The sequence below is a fragment of the Lepisosteus oculatus genome, chromosome 6 (assembly GCF_040954835.1).
Source record: "Lepisosteus oculatus isolate fLepOcu1 chromosome 6, fLepOcu1.hap2, whole genome shotgun sequence".
NCBI lineage: Eukaryota > Metazoa > Chordata > Actinopteri > Semionotiformes > Lepisosteidae > Lepisosteus > Lepisosteus oculatus.
In genome coordinates, this window is record NC_090701.1 from 46,232,341 (window position 1) to 46,248,868 (window position 16,528).

General features: G+C 36.8%; 1 protein-coding gene across 3 annotated transcripts in view; it reads right to left on the reverse strand.

The window, feature by feature from the left end:
• LOC102699228 (coiled-coil domain-containing protein 178) overlaps window positions 1-16,528 on the reverse strand; it is a 283,397-nt gene that overhangs the window by 31,567 nt on the left and 235,302 nt on the right. For all 3 annotated transcript variants that reach the window (XM_069191490.1, XM_069191491.1, XM_069191492.1), the window contains one exon: window positions 14,257-14,406. In XM_069191490.1, coding sequence (XP_069047591.1) covers window positions 14,257-14,406 — 150 coding nt within the window. The remainder of the gene's footprint in view (window positions 1-14,256; window positions 14,407-16,528) is intronic.

The window sequence follows — 16,528 nt, forward strand, 5'->3', positions numbered from 1 at the left end:
GAAAATGTCTGTGATTTGTTTTTCCTTGTTCATCATGTAGCAATAATGTATCAGCATGGATTAATTTAGTCTTTCCCAGTTTATAGGGTTGATGCTGTTATTAAACATTTTAGATTTTAACCCCTTTCAAGTCTGATCAACACAGTCTACCAGAAAATGTTAACTCTGAGAACTGTTAAACAAGATTGTGTCTGTTTATGAAAAACGCTGAAACATAATAATGACCATAATCGTTGATGAGAAACAACAGCAAGCAGGGTGAGTGGAAACAGCATTTTGTAAGAGGAATTTGAATAGAAATAGTAAGAAAGTCTTATACATAAGGTGTCCTTGGTATTCATTAAAGTAAGTGATATGATATAAGAGTGGGGATGACCACATTCTCCCAGGGCAGCCATGACAGACACCTTGATTTGAAACATCAGGAAACCCCTATTCAGGAAGAAAGGGGTGAGAAGTGTATAAGAACAGCAGGGCAGGCGTTCGATTTGCTCTAATTCATTAATAGCAGAAGGAATTCAAATTACTGAATGTAATTTGTCATGCTGTATCCCTAAAGAAAAACAAATATAGGAACTGGGACAGTAAATGGAATGTGCTAACCGATGCCTTTTCTATTTAATCATACAATATAGCTTTACCTTTTGGTTCCAAAATTTCAGTCTGTTCTATCATGTACTGTATGGGTTGACCTGGACTTTCCCCAAAGAAGGTATTAGGGGTGATGGTGTGGGTCATGGAGAAGCATCCCCTCTCACGGGGGACAAGGAACAGAACATCTGACTACACTGACAACGTTACACAGATAAAATCAATAGTGCAGTTCGTAGAAAGATTTTAAAATCAGCCTTGTCTACTACAACGTGCACGATGGCCCGCATTAACCTGTGAGTTCAAGATTTCATTGGGCAAACACTCCAAGAAGTCAAATATTAAGAGTCTCTACCAATGTTCCTTCTAATTTTTAATGACCTGTGTGGGCAGAAAATTCAAGTTGTGCAAATTGTCTTCCCCAGTGACAAAACCTGTGTGCACTAAATTGAGTGTACGTAAAATTGAAAACCTGAAATTATTTTTTGTTCATATAGTCCTCTTCATATAAGCATAGAGATCCAAAAGCCAGAGACTGCGATTCAACGAGCCCAGTCACAGAGACTGAGTGTCGGGCACGAGCAGTGAGGTACAAGACTACGAGAGCACAGATATCGATGATCGAGGAGCAGTAAGAATCCAAACAGCCAAGATGGGCCTCTCACAGCCAGTCTCACGCGCTCAATTTAGCATTTTTCAATTGACGCTGTGTTTGTTTAAATTTTATTTTTTAAATAAAAAATAAATTTTGTAAATTTATTTTTTTGTGCGCAGTTCAATTTCCTTTGTGCGTTGATTTCATAACCTATGTGTGCACACAGCTTAGAGGGAACGTTCGTCTTTTCCATGATTTTTATTCTCTTCTGGAATTGGTAGCATTTTTACCTGGTCAAAAACAGAAGCCACATCAAGGATGTAATATCCACAATATTTCCCAAATTACAGCCAGCCTTTACTACTTTTTCTTTTCACTTACTTATAATCTATTCCCCCTGAGTCTCCTAGTACACCAGAATTAAACTGAAATGAGAACTCCTTTGATTCATCAATGCAGAATATCGTAGGAATAAACATCAATGCCTCTATCAATCAAAAAATAAAAGTCTACAGAGTACAGAGGACAGCACCTGACATGAGACAAATGAATGTCCACCTGAGGAACACGTTTAAGGTAAAATGCAGGATGATTTTAGACATAACTTCAAAAGTCAATATTCAAAATACAGGTTTATTGCCTAGATTATACAGAAAATGTGTTGACTTGCAGGCTACGCAGAAAAGGTGAACAGCGCATTAGGAGACTCCACACATTTGCAAAGGTCAATGCTTACAGAGAAATACATATATATGAAAAAAAACAACCCTCCTGTTCTCTAAGCATTCCGAAAATGTTCCAACAGCCAGTAAATGAGATGGCTTTCGTGTTGTAATAATTCTGATACACTTGACTAATGCGGTTATTTGCAATGAGGTTGGCGCGGTGCCCAAAGCAGTGAGCAGGCAAACAGAGCGAGACCGCTGCTTTAGCACCTTCCATTACCGCCACTGCTTCCCCTGGCTCCTTTGTCAGGGGCGCTGTCCGCCGTCCTCCTTATTACCGCCATCATTCACCCTGGCAACAACAACGGAAAGGCAATAACGACTCCCCCCTGGCCGGTCCCCCTTCACCTTGTACTTACCAAAACTTTTAGGGCTGGTTTTAATTCGAATTAGCATGCAACCTACAGTCTGCCTGCGCTGTGTACAAATGGGTTTTTATATAGCTATTTGGATGCTTTGTCTCCAGTAATGAAATGGCAGTTTTTTTTTTTTGATTTGCAAAGTGACAAAGGCAATATTACCAGAATGAAACAATCTGAATTTGTTTTTTTTTTTTTCCTCTGCAATATAATATGTTTTATGCTTTTAGATGTGATGCTTCAGTGCTCTCAGATGAGCGTTTCACTGTCACAGTCGATGGCTAGGAACAGAATAAGCTCTATAGGTAGGATTATCCTCAAATTTAATCTTTTCCCTTCACATGAAGCTAATGGTAAATGTTTCTCGCAAACTTTGGGCTCATCGTGCTTGATGGCTGAGGGAGAAAGGTAGGATAGTGGATGAAAAAAAACAAATATTATTAAAAAATGAAAACCGCTTAGGCATTTTGGTCAGAGATTCGAGTTAAGAAGTGAGATCATTGGATTATACAAATTAATCCTCACATTCTGAATAAAGTGAAGCAGAGGAACTATCAATAAAAATGCAAATTCAACAGCCTTTAAAAACAGCTGCTAAAATCAAAATACTAATCCAAATATTTCATACATGTAGGGAAAATGTAGCACCTTACACCTCTCATTTTTAAGGACAGACTTTTCAAAGGGCGGGGAGAGGAAAGCACATGTTTTTATTTTATATTATGGATTAATTTTTTTTACATTATACATAATAGAATCATTTACAGTCATTTATCTGCTGACATCAACAATAGAAAGGACAAAAGCATTAATGTTAATTAAAAAGTGTTTGTTGAATGAAAGCTATATTTGATTGTAATCAAATCTTCTGTAATCAATTACGTTCCTTAGATATCTGCATTAATATCTCATCAGATATTAACAAAAAGTCAAAAAATGACACCACTGTATGAAGCTTCTCTCAGAGTTTTATTTAGAATCTAGTTTTATTATTTTGATGCGTTAACTGTACTTTCACCCAGTGAACTGTCATGCACAGTATTCCCTATAATTCAGTAGATTTTCTAATCGCTCAAATCGCAAGACTGAAACAATCATTACTTCACGTATTTTATTCAACAATTAACTTCCTCCAATTCTCGTGTATTTCTTTCTAGCACAGGAAACACTTTTAAAAGTATTTATAAAAATAGCTTTGCAAACGTAGAAGAAATGTACTTAAACTGATCTTGTTACAATCTGATTCAACCCTACATTCATAATTTGAATGTAAATATCATATGCAAAACAACTTATGAATGGGTATGAAGTCATCCAAGAGCAACACTTTCGGTGCCTTCACCAGCCGTATAGAGGTTTTCAGACTGTCACCAATTATAATCACCAGTAACAATCTGGTTCAAGTTGGTATAATACTGTTATTTCATTTGTTCAAATATTATGTCTATTAATCACAGAACATCAGATTTAGTCAACAGAGTACAGCCCTGTAATAACAATACATTTGTAGATGTTTGTACAAATGTACAAAATGTGTGAAGAAGAACCATTGAATTTAATATTCAATTACTTGTTTTGACAACACTGAGGCTGTTATTTTAGAGTACAGTATTTTAAGATACAGTAACTAGCGTTCATGAACAACTAGTTGTCAACATCATCTAGCTGTCCTTCAAATAAATGTTTCACAGGTTAGAGATCCATCTAGTTTAAATCCTCTGCCAGTTCCATTCAGAACTTTGATCAGAAGAATATTTGCATTGCTTGTCATTTCAGATTGCTTTTAAATGTGCCATTGGATTAAAGCCAGAAGACTTACACAGTGGGCGGCCCACTGTGAAAGCTAAACTATTTCTTGCTGACCAGGGTTTCCTGTCCTGCAGTTGTACACAGGCTGGATGGGCCACCTCGCCAAACAAATACATGAACCCTGACAATATGTACTCAAGAATCCATACTGAAACGCTGTTTCTTAGTAATATACCGCATGGTCATTTGCCAGCCAGCAAAGATATGTATTTGCATTGTCTCATGCATTGGGACCAAATCTCACAAGCCTCAGTCTTTGGTCTAAAATCTCAAGCATTTGCATCTCAGTTGATTAAGTCTACATTGATGAAAAATGAAGTAATGAATGTAAAACTTTAAAATTGTTGTAGAGACTCACAACACAGTTGATTAACCGGTGTGTTTTGTGTACGTGAATAAAAGAAGCCATCGATACAAACAGTACACTGTACAATCTCAGTTTTCTATTGAAAATACTTGTGCTTCAGGGTTTTGGACCCTTGAGAGCAACAGTATGCTAGAAATCGCCCAAGGGAAAAAAATGTACGGTTTCCTCCCACCTGAAACACTGGGTCACAGACAAATAGCCATCCATTGCTTGCAAAAGTGGGTTAGAAACATAATTTCTAAAGAATAATAAAGGAAGTAGAAGTCACTTAACTTGCAAAGTGAAAAAAAAACAACTTATTGCCTCAATAGGTCCAAAATAATAAACAGCGACTCATTAAGAAAAAGAACACAATAATGCCTTGTTGCACACAGAAAATAGCAAATAGCAATGTGTTTCAAGCACAAAGCTCCTCAGCTTGGTCATTATGATGAGTAGCCTAGATCTCTGATGGATCCTATCCAGTTAGAGAGCTAAAATGTGGGGGGGGGTAGAGGTTACCACCTGATCACTTTTGTAATACAGGAACCCTGCTGACCAACACGTGAGTCTCATCTGGTTGGGATGGAACTTTAAAAGATGAGGAATTATATTACAAATACCCATGAAGGCATGTATCACATCACACAACATCTTTTTTATAGATTTTAGAACTTATTTGTAGCTGACAGAAGGCCAAATCAGTTCAACAACCCCTGCCAACTACATATAATCCCACTGCAACTCTTTTGTTTGAGAAAACAGTCAAAAGAAATCCAAAGTCTTTCAACATAAAGCAAAGAAGGAGGCCTGTTAGCAACTGTGTTAGCAGTTTGAAAGCAGTGGAGAATGGTGTTACTGATCTCACAAGTCTTTACCAGGACAAATCGCCTTAGATCAGTCCTCAGTCCTAGTTTGGGGTGCTTGCTTTGTTTTATTTGCACATGCACACTTCCTGTAGCTATAGACATGCAGGGCTTTTCTTGTTTTATATTCATGTTCCTTGAATCCAATATTGCATTTGTTTGTTGTCATAGCTTTTGAAATGGATAGTAAATTTTACATATCCATAGGTATATATTATTCTGTCTGCCTATTTGAAATGTTTAGTAGAAGGGTTAAGCTTTATGTCAGCAGTATGGAGTTTGAATCTAAATAGAAAAAAATAAGAGGAGATCTCTAATCACAGAACCAGTACAGGGTCACAGGGGATCCAGAGCCTATTCCAACAATCAATAGGCGCAAGGCAGGAGACACCCTTCCATCACAGGACGGACACACACACACACACACACACACACACACACACACACACACCACACCCACACCCACACCCACACCAGGGCCAATTAACACGGGAAGAACATACAGTACAAACTCCAGGGCCCCAGGTCTCTTAATAATAATAATAATTGCTTACACTTATATAGCACTTTTTCTGGACACTCCACTCAAAGCACTTTACAGGTAATGGGGACTCCCCTCCACCACCACCAGTGTGCAGCCCCACCTGGATGATGCGACAGCAGCCATAGTGCGCCAGAACACTCACCACACACCAGCTATCAGTGGGGAGGAGAGCAGAGTAATCTTAGGTAGCAATGCTAATCATTGTGTCATCCAAAAAAAAGAAAGAAAGAAGAAAAATAACTGAAAAAAACATAGTTCAACCCCTTAGTCATTGTAGTTTTACACAAATGTGTAACTTGTGTTTTATTATTGCCTTGGCTTGTAACTTGTGTTTTATTATTGTCTTGGCTTGTTTCAAGAATGATTTCTCTCAAATTAAATTGCAGGTTTTCTTTTTAAATTCTCTTACTTTGCAAAATAGGAAGCAAATGAGGTATCATTCTGTTTCTCTGGGGACAGAGGTATGTATGGTTTTAACTACTAATAACATATTGGATGCACTGTATATACTAGCAATTTAAAATCACATTTGTGCCGAAGATACCCCTTGAGAACAAGTTCTTAGCTAATTAAACTAACTGCAGGGTATCAGTAAATATAATCAGAATAGTGTGGCAATTTTATAAATACTGCAAATGAAATAGAGATATAAAACCGTAAAGCCTACCTTGCATGCTGGAAGATTGTTTACTAAACCAATATACGACAATATTACAACACTTTAACAATTTTTGATCAAAGCTAAAATGATCAATTCTGTCAACACTTTTTTTTTTGCTGAATCTCATGGCACTGAGGGGCAGAATCTTCATACCCTATGGTACAGTAAATGCTTTCATATTGGGCAATGGAAGGCAAATGTCCCTTTTATGTTCTCACTTTTATGTTAAAGTACTATTGTACTAGAAAAACGTCTTGTCTTGTCTTCCATCTCAATCTACACACTTTTAATTTTTTTTTTTGCTAGTCAAGGTGTGTATAGAAACTTAACTCCAATGGTCTGACTTGATCCATAGTCCCACTGTCCCTTTAATCACTCAAGACTGGCAGTTAGTAACAGTTCAGTACAAAATCTTGAACTATATTAGAACATCCTGTTGTTTGCTCTAGTATCAAACAGCTTCAGAGATCTGTGAAAGTAGGCAAAGCAAAACCCATACTTTCTATACCACTTGAAAGAAATCCACTTGCTGAAGAACTGGAACTTCTGTACTAAAAAAAAACCTAAGATTGTTTTTGAAAACGGGAAGGTAGTTTTCTGGCATGTATGTAAGTTTGAGGATTAGATCACACTAAACAGATACTCAATGTGCAAAACAGGTAATAAAACACATTTTGCTATAATATTCACTGCAATGGATGGGATGTTTCTAAATAATCTACATAAGGTATATTTTTTAAACAGTAGCACTGCACGTAACTGTTAAAGGTAATTGATGGATGGGTGTGTTCATGCATTGAATTGGATGATTTATAGTCACAGAACAATAACATCATTTGTAATGATCATTTCTTCTGCCTTTGTGTTGCTTTCTGAACTTGCTAAGCTTTAAAACTTTCAGCTAAAGCAAACGTCCGGGAAAGGGGAAGGTGACTGTTAAGAGCATCTAAGAGCATGGTCTTAACAAGGCTTTTACTAACTAGGAAGGCTGAGACAATAAACTCCTTCCATCAAAGTTTCACAATGCTGCTGAACAGGGACCCGCCAGGCAGATGGAGAGGAAACACTGGGTGAAGAGGAAGCTATTAATTAGACCATGGAGGGACAGATGAAAAATGCAAAAGCCCAAGGGAAGGACACTATACCAGATGAAGTTTTTAAAAAAGGCAGGGTGTCTGCAGTGCAGTGGCTACTGACAGTCTTATACAGTAGGAGATGAAAGAATGAAGATTTGAAACACATATGGTCACCCTGAACATTGTAAAAAGTGTACTTTGTAAAGATGCAAAGTATTGAAATTACTTATCCAAATGAATTGTGAAAAAGATATTGGAAAAATTCTTCTTGACACACTGAGTACAGAATCTAGAAAACATCCACAGGAAATAAAATTTAGTTCGGACAAGAAGAGGGAGTGTCCCTATCAGATTTCCATCCCCGAACAATCAACTAAGCACATGTGAAAGGTTCATCTATATAACATAACACAATGGTTTGATAGCTGTGTATGACAATACGATGGTTTGTGATAAGGTACTGTAAAGGAGCAGTTGAGTGCACAACAGAGTTGCAACACTAATACATGTTCCATGGCTTACTACAGACCATATACATAAATGCTAATACTAATACTATCAGGCTAATTAATGTAATTTAATTTGTGCAGATTAAAACGATAGGGACACACATACAATGAAGGTTCTTATTAACCTTTTCAGTAAAGTGAATCAAATAATGAACTGAGAATTAAACACTTGTTTTTGATCATCAATAGACATTTTTTTTTTCTCATTTGTGGCAGGTACAGTAAACTGTTTATTGAACAAACATAGGTAAATCTTGATAAATATGTCATTAACAGTAAAATGTTAAAGTAATGTTGTGCATTTGCCCATGAAAAGAGAGTGAATACTTATCAACATTAGGTTTTGTTTTTTTGCCATTTTTGTTGAGAATCTTCAAGAAAGGAGAAAAACACCACTCTCCAAAAAGAACACCTCTATCTGTCTGAAGTTTGCCAAAAAGCACATAGGTAATCCTCAAAGCTTCGAATCCAATGTACACTGAATACACAAGGCAACAGTAGAACTCTAAGAGAAACGTTTCTTTGGTGAAAACCAAAAGCTGTTTTCAAACAGAAGAACTTCATCCCAACCATCAAGCATGGTGGTGGGAGTGTGATAGTTTGGGACAGCTTCCCTTGCACAGAACCTTGACAAGTTACCATCATTGAAACAAGCATGAATTCTGTCCTGTGTCAGAGGTTCCTAGAGCCCATTTGAAGCTGAACCAAAAGTGCAACATGTCAGCAAGCCTTAATATACAAGCAGGTCTGTACATGAATGGCTACAGAAAAAGAATCAACGTTTTACAATGGCCTGTTCGGAACAAACAAAAAATATAATAAAATATAAGGCTAGGTAGAAAATCAAATGCTTTATTAATAACACCCATTATTTTTGTACTGAGCCTTGTACACGATGTTTTAGACCTGTAACGATGGAGTGCACACTGGTCCTTAGAGGAAACAGTTTTCATTCTTTTACTGCTTAGTCAAGCAAAAAAGATATAATTCTGGAATGGGGATTCATGGTGTTTTGCTCCAAAAAGATTGTTAATGTTTAAAGGGACAAATCTTGTAAAAGAAAATTAAGTTGCAAAAATACTGTATACAGTAAATATGTTGTGTTGTGTACAGTATACTGTATATAGTGTCCTTCAGACTTTATTTATAATCCCATTGAAATAGGAACCAAAACATAATATAAAAGAATGATTTATGGATCGCATAATGTGTCTTGCTCAAAGAGTAAAACGAATATCACACAGTTCTTTTACTGTAGTTGCACAAAGCCCTGTGTCTCAGCAGTTGTTTTTTCCTTCAGATCCTTGGTTTCTGTTTGTGAAAAGCTTACTTGAGTTTGAAACACAAATGTAAAATTGGATTGAAGTATTTATTTTCTGTGTTGTTAACCATTCCTTTCTTTGTTGATTGCATGCTTTGGGTGTTTACTGGGAATGTCCATTTTAGGCCAAACTTGAGCTTCTTGCAAGATAGAACCAGGTGTTTGGCCAAAATGTCCTGGCACGTGTTTGTGTTCATGATTTCTCCATTTTTGACAAGGGCTTCAAGTCCTGTAGGTGCAAAACAACCCCAAACCATAGCAGATCCCCCACCGTATTTCACAATGTTCTCTCAACATGAGCTTCATCTCTTTTAAGCCAAACATTACATTGACAAGCATGGCCAAAAAGCTCAGTTGTCACTCTAAAATGATGTCTGGCAAGTTTGCGTCACCTCTTTTTGTGGATCACCATCCAAAGAGGCCTCTTTCTCTAATGCTGGCAATTTTGAAGTTTGTGACATTTTGTATCCTGAAGATGCCAGGTTGTGCTGGAGGTCTCTATTGGTGCCTTTGAACGTACGGCTGCCTACTAAACCTCATGACTCACAGCCCATGGTGACAAGATACATTTGAGTCCTCCTCCTGGTAGGGCTATACCAGTAGGTCTACATTTCTTTATAATGGGCAGTAGTGGAAAGTGGTAGATTTAGCTGTGAATTATCTTGTGGAGGGCTCTTTGTCTATATACAGTATATATTTGACCTTAAACAATATTACTGCAGGCAGCTATTAAATGCCTTCTGTGTTTTACCTGTCACAAACAGTTCTTTCCAGGCCCTATGCGGAAAACACGATCTGGAATGTGAGGATACAATAGGGAAAATAGTCATGCAGGAGAAGGGTCTGGAGACGGGGGGTGTGTCCGAGGAGTGCAGGTGTCCGGGGGGAGTGAATCCAAGGCGAACAATCTGAGTTCAAGATCAGGGAATCCATCTAAAGGAACCAAAAACATGAACCGGGTCGGAACCGGCGGGGAAGGGAATCACGAACAGGAAAGTAAAACCATGCCGGAGCCAGACGGAGGCAGGACCCCGGGCTCTCACGAAATGGGATTCAATGAGAAGCCTCGGGCAAACGCCTGCGTCTGGCTTTAAAGGTGGAACTAAAGAGGGGCTTGGCAAAGGAACAGGTGTAAGGAATGGGGGAAAATGAGAAAGGGCTGGAGCACCCTTAAGAGGGAGAGTAGCGATCGTGACATTATCGTGACCTCCTTTTACATAAAATAAAAAAACCTTCAAAAGCATCTATATATTTCTGAAGGCTACCATTACACTTTCAAAGAGAACGCCATTGTAGATGTGTTTTATGTTGGATTTTTTAAGGGAATACTGAGAGGTGTGAATAAATAAGACCATCACGTATTCTATGATTTAAATTATTTATGACAAATGGGATTTTTCTCTGTGCAATCCTACACAATTACAGTATTACATTTTTAGAATTGTTTTAAACAATCAAAATTAGCCAATTTATACTCATTTCATGCACCTCATTTCATCTGGGCAGGGGTCTCTACAGAGGTCTCCAACCTTGGACCTGTTCTTGTAAAGCCCCAATCCAGTTATTCTTATACTGTAGGTCACCCTGAATCACCTTATTTAAAGATTAGAAACACTTATTTAAGCAACTGATCAATTTAGAAAGTAATATATTAATAAGGTCCCCGAGAGCTGAAGGATATTCTAATTTATGCTCTAAATTATCTAATTTTTTTAAATTGAACTCACTGCCTCTTTGAGTGATCATTGTTCCTGGCCTTGGGTTGCATTTTGGAAGGGAACTTAGCAATGCTACCTCACAGCACTGGGACACAGTGTGGGTTTTTTGCCATGTGCTCTGGTTTCCTCCCACAGCCCAAATACATACTGGTAAGTTAATTGGCTATTGTGTGCCCTGCGATGGACTGGTGTCAGGATAAACTGTTATTGAAAGTGATGGGATGATATTCCAGGCTTTTAGAAATTGACAATTTAAAGGCTACCAGTTAAACCTAGTAGACTGGGTGTCTCGAGAGACAGAAGACCCTTCTCCAGGTATATTTATGCATACTGTATATGCACTTAGAAGAGCAAAGAATTTTGATTTTGGATATTGGTTAAATGGTTTTGGTGCCAATGTATTTATTTGATCATTCAAGACTGACCGTGATACTCTCTGGTGACTATAACTCGCAGAAGCAGTACTCATCTCATTATTGAGAGAGGTGATGGGTAGTTGATACTGAACCAATATCATTTTATCTGTTTAATAAGAGAATAATGTTGTTTTGCCATCATTACATTGTATGCTGTACTAATTTACCTCAGGCTGACTGAACAGAAGTGCAACCAAGCCTTTTCAGCGACCATTACAATGGACATCATTGAGTGTGGCATACAGTAAATGTGCACGATCACATTCTAATTGTGCACAAAGCTCAATCAATGGGGAGACTGAAACATGATGGTCTGGACAGGACTATCTTGTCACTACAGAACTCAGCACTTGTCAGCACTTGTAGTACCTGACTGCATGACACTGCCTTGATCAAGTCCTGGGACCTCATGCTCTGCCCTTCCATTTGACATGACAGTAGTCTAACAGGGGGCATTGCACTTTCTCACTCTGTTCATGTAACACTGTCTTGTTTGTGAGCTTCCAGAGTGATAATTATGTTAGATGTGAGCCCATTTGAACATGGGGGATGAACTGGCATGGTGTGTGACATCTAGGGATCAGAGTCCAATGGATAGACACGCTTATCTAGGCTCTACAAAAGGAAAGTATACAAAATCTTACAAGACAGTACTTGCAATGTGATACAAAGCAAACATGGCACTTGTGCAGCTGGAACTGCATTTAGCAATGGCTATACACTATTTAGCCTGTAACTTTCCCAATAGACTCGCTGTTGTATATTAGCCATATTTTGTTGTGTATTGTATATACAATATAATATTGTATGTTGTATATATTTTGTACAGTATATGAACTAGTAAAGGTTATTCTGTGCTAAAAAGAGAAGAAAAGAAACACGTTTTGGCTGTGGAGCCTTCTTTGGGTGTTTTTTTTCTTCTCTTTTCAGCATGGAATAAATCTTTACTTGTTCCTTTGCAGACTACGCATGCTGACACAGCTCCCTACTTGGACTATATATTGTATATTACTCCCAAATATGTATTAGCATAATTAATTTGCCAATGTCATGTCAACGAAAACTTTTTCTACTGCTAAAACAATATTTTGTCATTTTCATTTCAATTTTTTGTGGTTGTAAGTGATGTTTGTTTGAACATGCCATTTTATAGAAATATCTACTGGGAGGGGTTAATAACACAATTAATGACACCTGTTGTATATATTTTCACTGAAAAGTTTGTAATTGTTTCAAGTAAGAAAATGTGCATCATTTTCTTTTGTATAAGAAGCTTTAAATGTCAGTTTATACAGTACATTGGAGAAGGTTTAGGAGGTTTTTAGTCTCTGCTGGAGAGAAACTAGAAAAGGCAAGTTTTGGTTTTAGGGTCAGTAAAACATGCAAGAGGTTTTGTGTTACTCTAAATTGTTTAAAATTTCTGTCCAGAGCAGGAATATGTTTATGCTGATATACACTAGAGAGAAACTATCATCTAAGGTCATTTCCCTGCTACATAAAGCTGACTGTAAATTTTATGCAACATTATCATAGTCCTACATGTACTGCATTAGAGCAATGACCCCTTTGTCCATTTCAATATGCAATCAAATGAATGCCATACAATATTGTCAAGGAAATATGGAAACGTTTTGCTATACTGAAAATAGAGAAAAACCCTGAATATTCAGTTTCATCTTATTTCCTTCATGTTATGAAGAGCTGAAGCCTCACACGACATGTTTTCTTCAACTTAAGCTTAATCCAATGGACTGGTTCCTACATGACTTTTAAGGAGCAGCACATGCATTTTTACATTTTTTCATAATTACAGTACATCAGTAACTTTGAGAGGTCCTCTCAGATAGTATTTTCAGATGGATTTTTTTAGAAATAAAATCAAAAATAACAAATTAACAATGTAGATAATTAAGAAAAGTAAACAGCAGGGTCATGAAGATAACAATGTGTTCTTTCAGCCAGGATTCTTTGAGTTCACCCATCATTTTGGGTGTTACGCTTTTAATTATAGCCTTTACAAAACAATATCTACACAAGATCACACAGTAGGAACATGAATCCACTGTAAGTCACGACTTCTGCAAGGAAACATTATACTGTATGTTGACATTACTTTAAATAGAGAGACATTCAATAGGTACAGTATATTTCTGAGTTTGCTAAATTGATCACAGTTTAGTTTAGTACAGAAATGCTGCATACTCTGTAAAACAATTTCTGTCTACAGTACGCACTAAGCTGGTAAAACCATTTCATATGGGAATGGTATCTCAGTACCCTCCAGCACTGTACTGATAATGCACAGATGACAACCAGCATAGCTACTGTGGTTATTATTATAAAACAAATAGAATAAGAGGTCAAGAAGCCAACTGTATATCTTGAGTGGCCCTACTAAAGTTTTATAACGCAACAAAGCAGACCCTGTGTACCAAACCTGTAAAGTATAGCCTAGAACACTAAAACCTGACAAAATAATATTTTTTGGTTTTCTACAGTTTAGAAACTGGACTAAAACATTTTTAGATCAAATACCTCTTTGCTAAAACATTTAAAAACTTGAAAGTTGTGCTTCAACAATTTACAAATAATAAACAGCTGCAACTGCTGATGCCATGCCATCTCAATGATTTTACATTGTCCAAAACAACATTGTAAAATATCTTTTAATAAGAAACATTTGAAAAGATGGATTACCACCTGGAAGTATAAAATCATACCTGCTTGTGATCCTGAAATGATGCCTCCATTCGATTTTTTTCACTGTGCACAGCCACAGCCTCGGTTTTAGCAATGAGCAAGGCTCTCTGCAGATCTTTGTACTCCTGGGCTAGATCTACATTCTCTCTTAGCCCTTTTTTCAGTGCTGCCTATGAAAAAAACAACAACAAAGGTTTACTTAAGAAATATGGTCATACTCAGATTGCATTAGGAAGCGTCATTGGCATGGTAACCGCATGTTCTGTCAGGGAAAATCATGAACAGTATTCTATATAGTGTGAGAAAACAAGCATTGTTATTCTTCACTACGTTGTTATAATGTGGAATGCTGCTACTTCCCTTACTAATCTACTAACTTCATGTTAACTCTGATCTTTAAAATAGGAATTCCTGTTTGTGCAAGGGCTCTATCCTAACTACATCCAGGGCAGTAGAATTGCTAGTCTACACCTGGAGTTCAGGGACATTGCATAACGGCTCTTTCTGGCTTTGCCACTGAAAACATGTTTCATTGACTCCTGATGTGAAGTCTTATCTATATATTGACAAGCTGATTTTATTCAAGCTTGTCTTCCCTCTCAAAACCCCATGCACATTAAACAGCAGGTTGTGTGTGTGCAATAGTTGCATAAGAACAGAGGGCATGGGCAGACAACGCAAATCAAATACTGTTCAGGAAAGCCAGTAAATAAATTACAATAAGTAACTGTCCTTTCTGCCTGCCCCTTTTCATCTTACTGTCGTATTCAAACTGTTGGACATGTAACTGAATATCTCAACTGTACCTGAAGAAATAATGGAGCGTGTCTCTGTAGTAAAATGGAACGGCAGTAAACTGATGAGTTTAACCCAGCAGAAAGAGCGGCTGTAAACATGACAAATGCCTGCTATTGATTTCAGGTTTAATTACTCTGTGCAGCACTGACAAAGCCCATCAGATGTTGTTGTGAAGTGTAAATGGAACAAACTACACTTCACTGCCCATAAGAAACTGATGGTGTCTGCAGTTTGCATTGTTTACTTTATCCTCTCCAAACTTCAGCCTTGATCAAATTAACAAGTGTCGGTTACCTTCTATCGCAGAAAAAAAAGGGTTAGACTATGACTAAAAAACTAGAGATTCAGAGACTAATGGAAAAACTAAAATGCAACAGCGCTCTTCAGCAAATATATTTTCAAGAATGCTATGAAAATTAATCTGAACATAAAAGAACAGAATTAAAAATATATTAATAACAGAATTATATTATCATTATTATGTTTATCATTATTTATCAATATCATTATTGTTGCTTACATTTTCGCTGTTTGCAATCTAATCTAATTCTAAATCCCACCTGATGGTTTCCATAAAAGATCAAAAAGTGTGAAGTAATTTCTCATACTTTCTTATACTATGCAGCACAGAAATGAAAGACATCTACTTCCAAAGACAATTTTCTTTTAAAATATATTTAATATATATATATAACTATAGGAGTTATCATTCTTTTAATAGACAGTAGTCTTTTTACAGAAATAGTATATATTTTTACAAATAAGATTTTTAAATACACAAAAATCTTTTCAAGGGCTTGTACTGGCAGGGTGCAATGACAAGAAAGGGATTGTTTGTGAAAAAAATACATGTGTACAGTAGCAATTGTGTGTAATTTAGGGAAACTATTAAAATTCAAGTTTACAGTGCTTAAAAATACACTGCACCTTATAACAAAACATCAAATCTGGCTCAAAATAAAGTGTGAATCTTCTGTTTTTTTTCCTTCTCTTTTTCTACTCCAAACACACTTATTCTCTTATTCATATTCTCTTAAAACATGTTGGTATTACAAGACTCATAAGAAAATAAGAAAAGGTAACTTTTTGTGGTCTTTCTATCCATAATTTCCTTACTTTCTCAAACTTCCTTTGCTGCCACCCACTGGTATGTGAAAATGAAGAACACCCCCTAAATATACAGTATCTAGCTTGTATTTTGAATTTATTCCTGTCTGTGCTGTAGACAAATGTTCGCAACAAACCACTAGATTCACCACTTCCTTCACCACTACAATGCATTTTCTTACTCGAATGAACATGTTTTAGGCACACAGTATAGTGGCTTCAATGTCTGAATTCAATGCGCTTTTACCCATGCTAATGTAAAGCTGTTCTGGAAAGATCAGAATTATGTAATACAAAAATTACAGCAAGTATTCCTTTTACAATAGATGTGTAGTAGCTATTTAAAAATGCATTAAATTCCCTGTAATAACATTGATTCAGATCAGT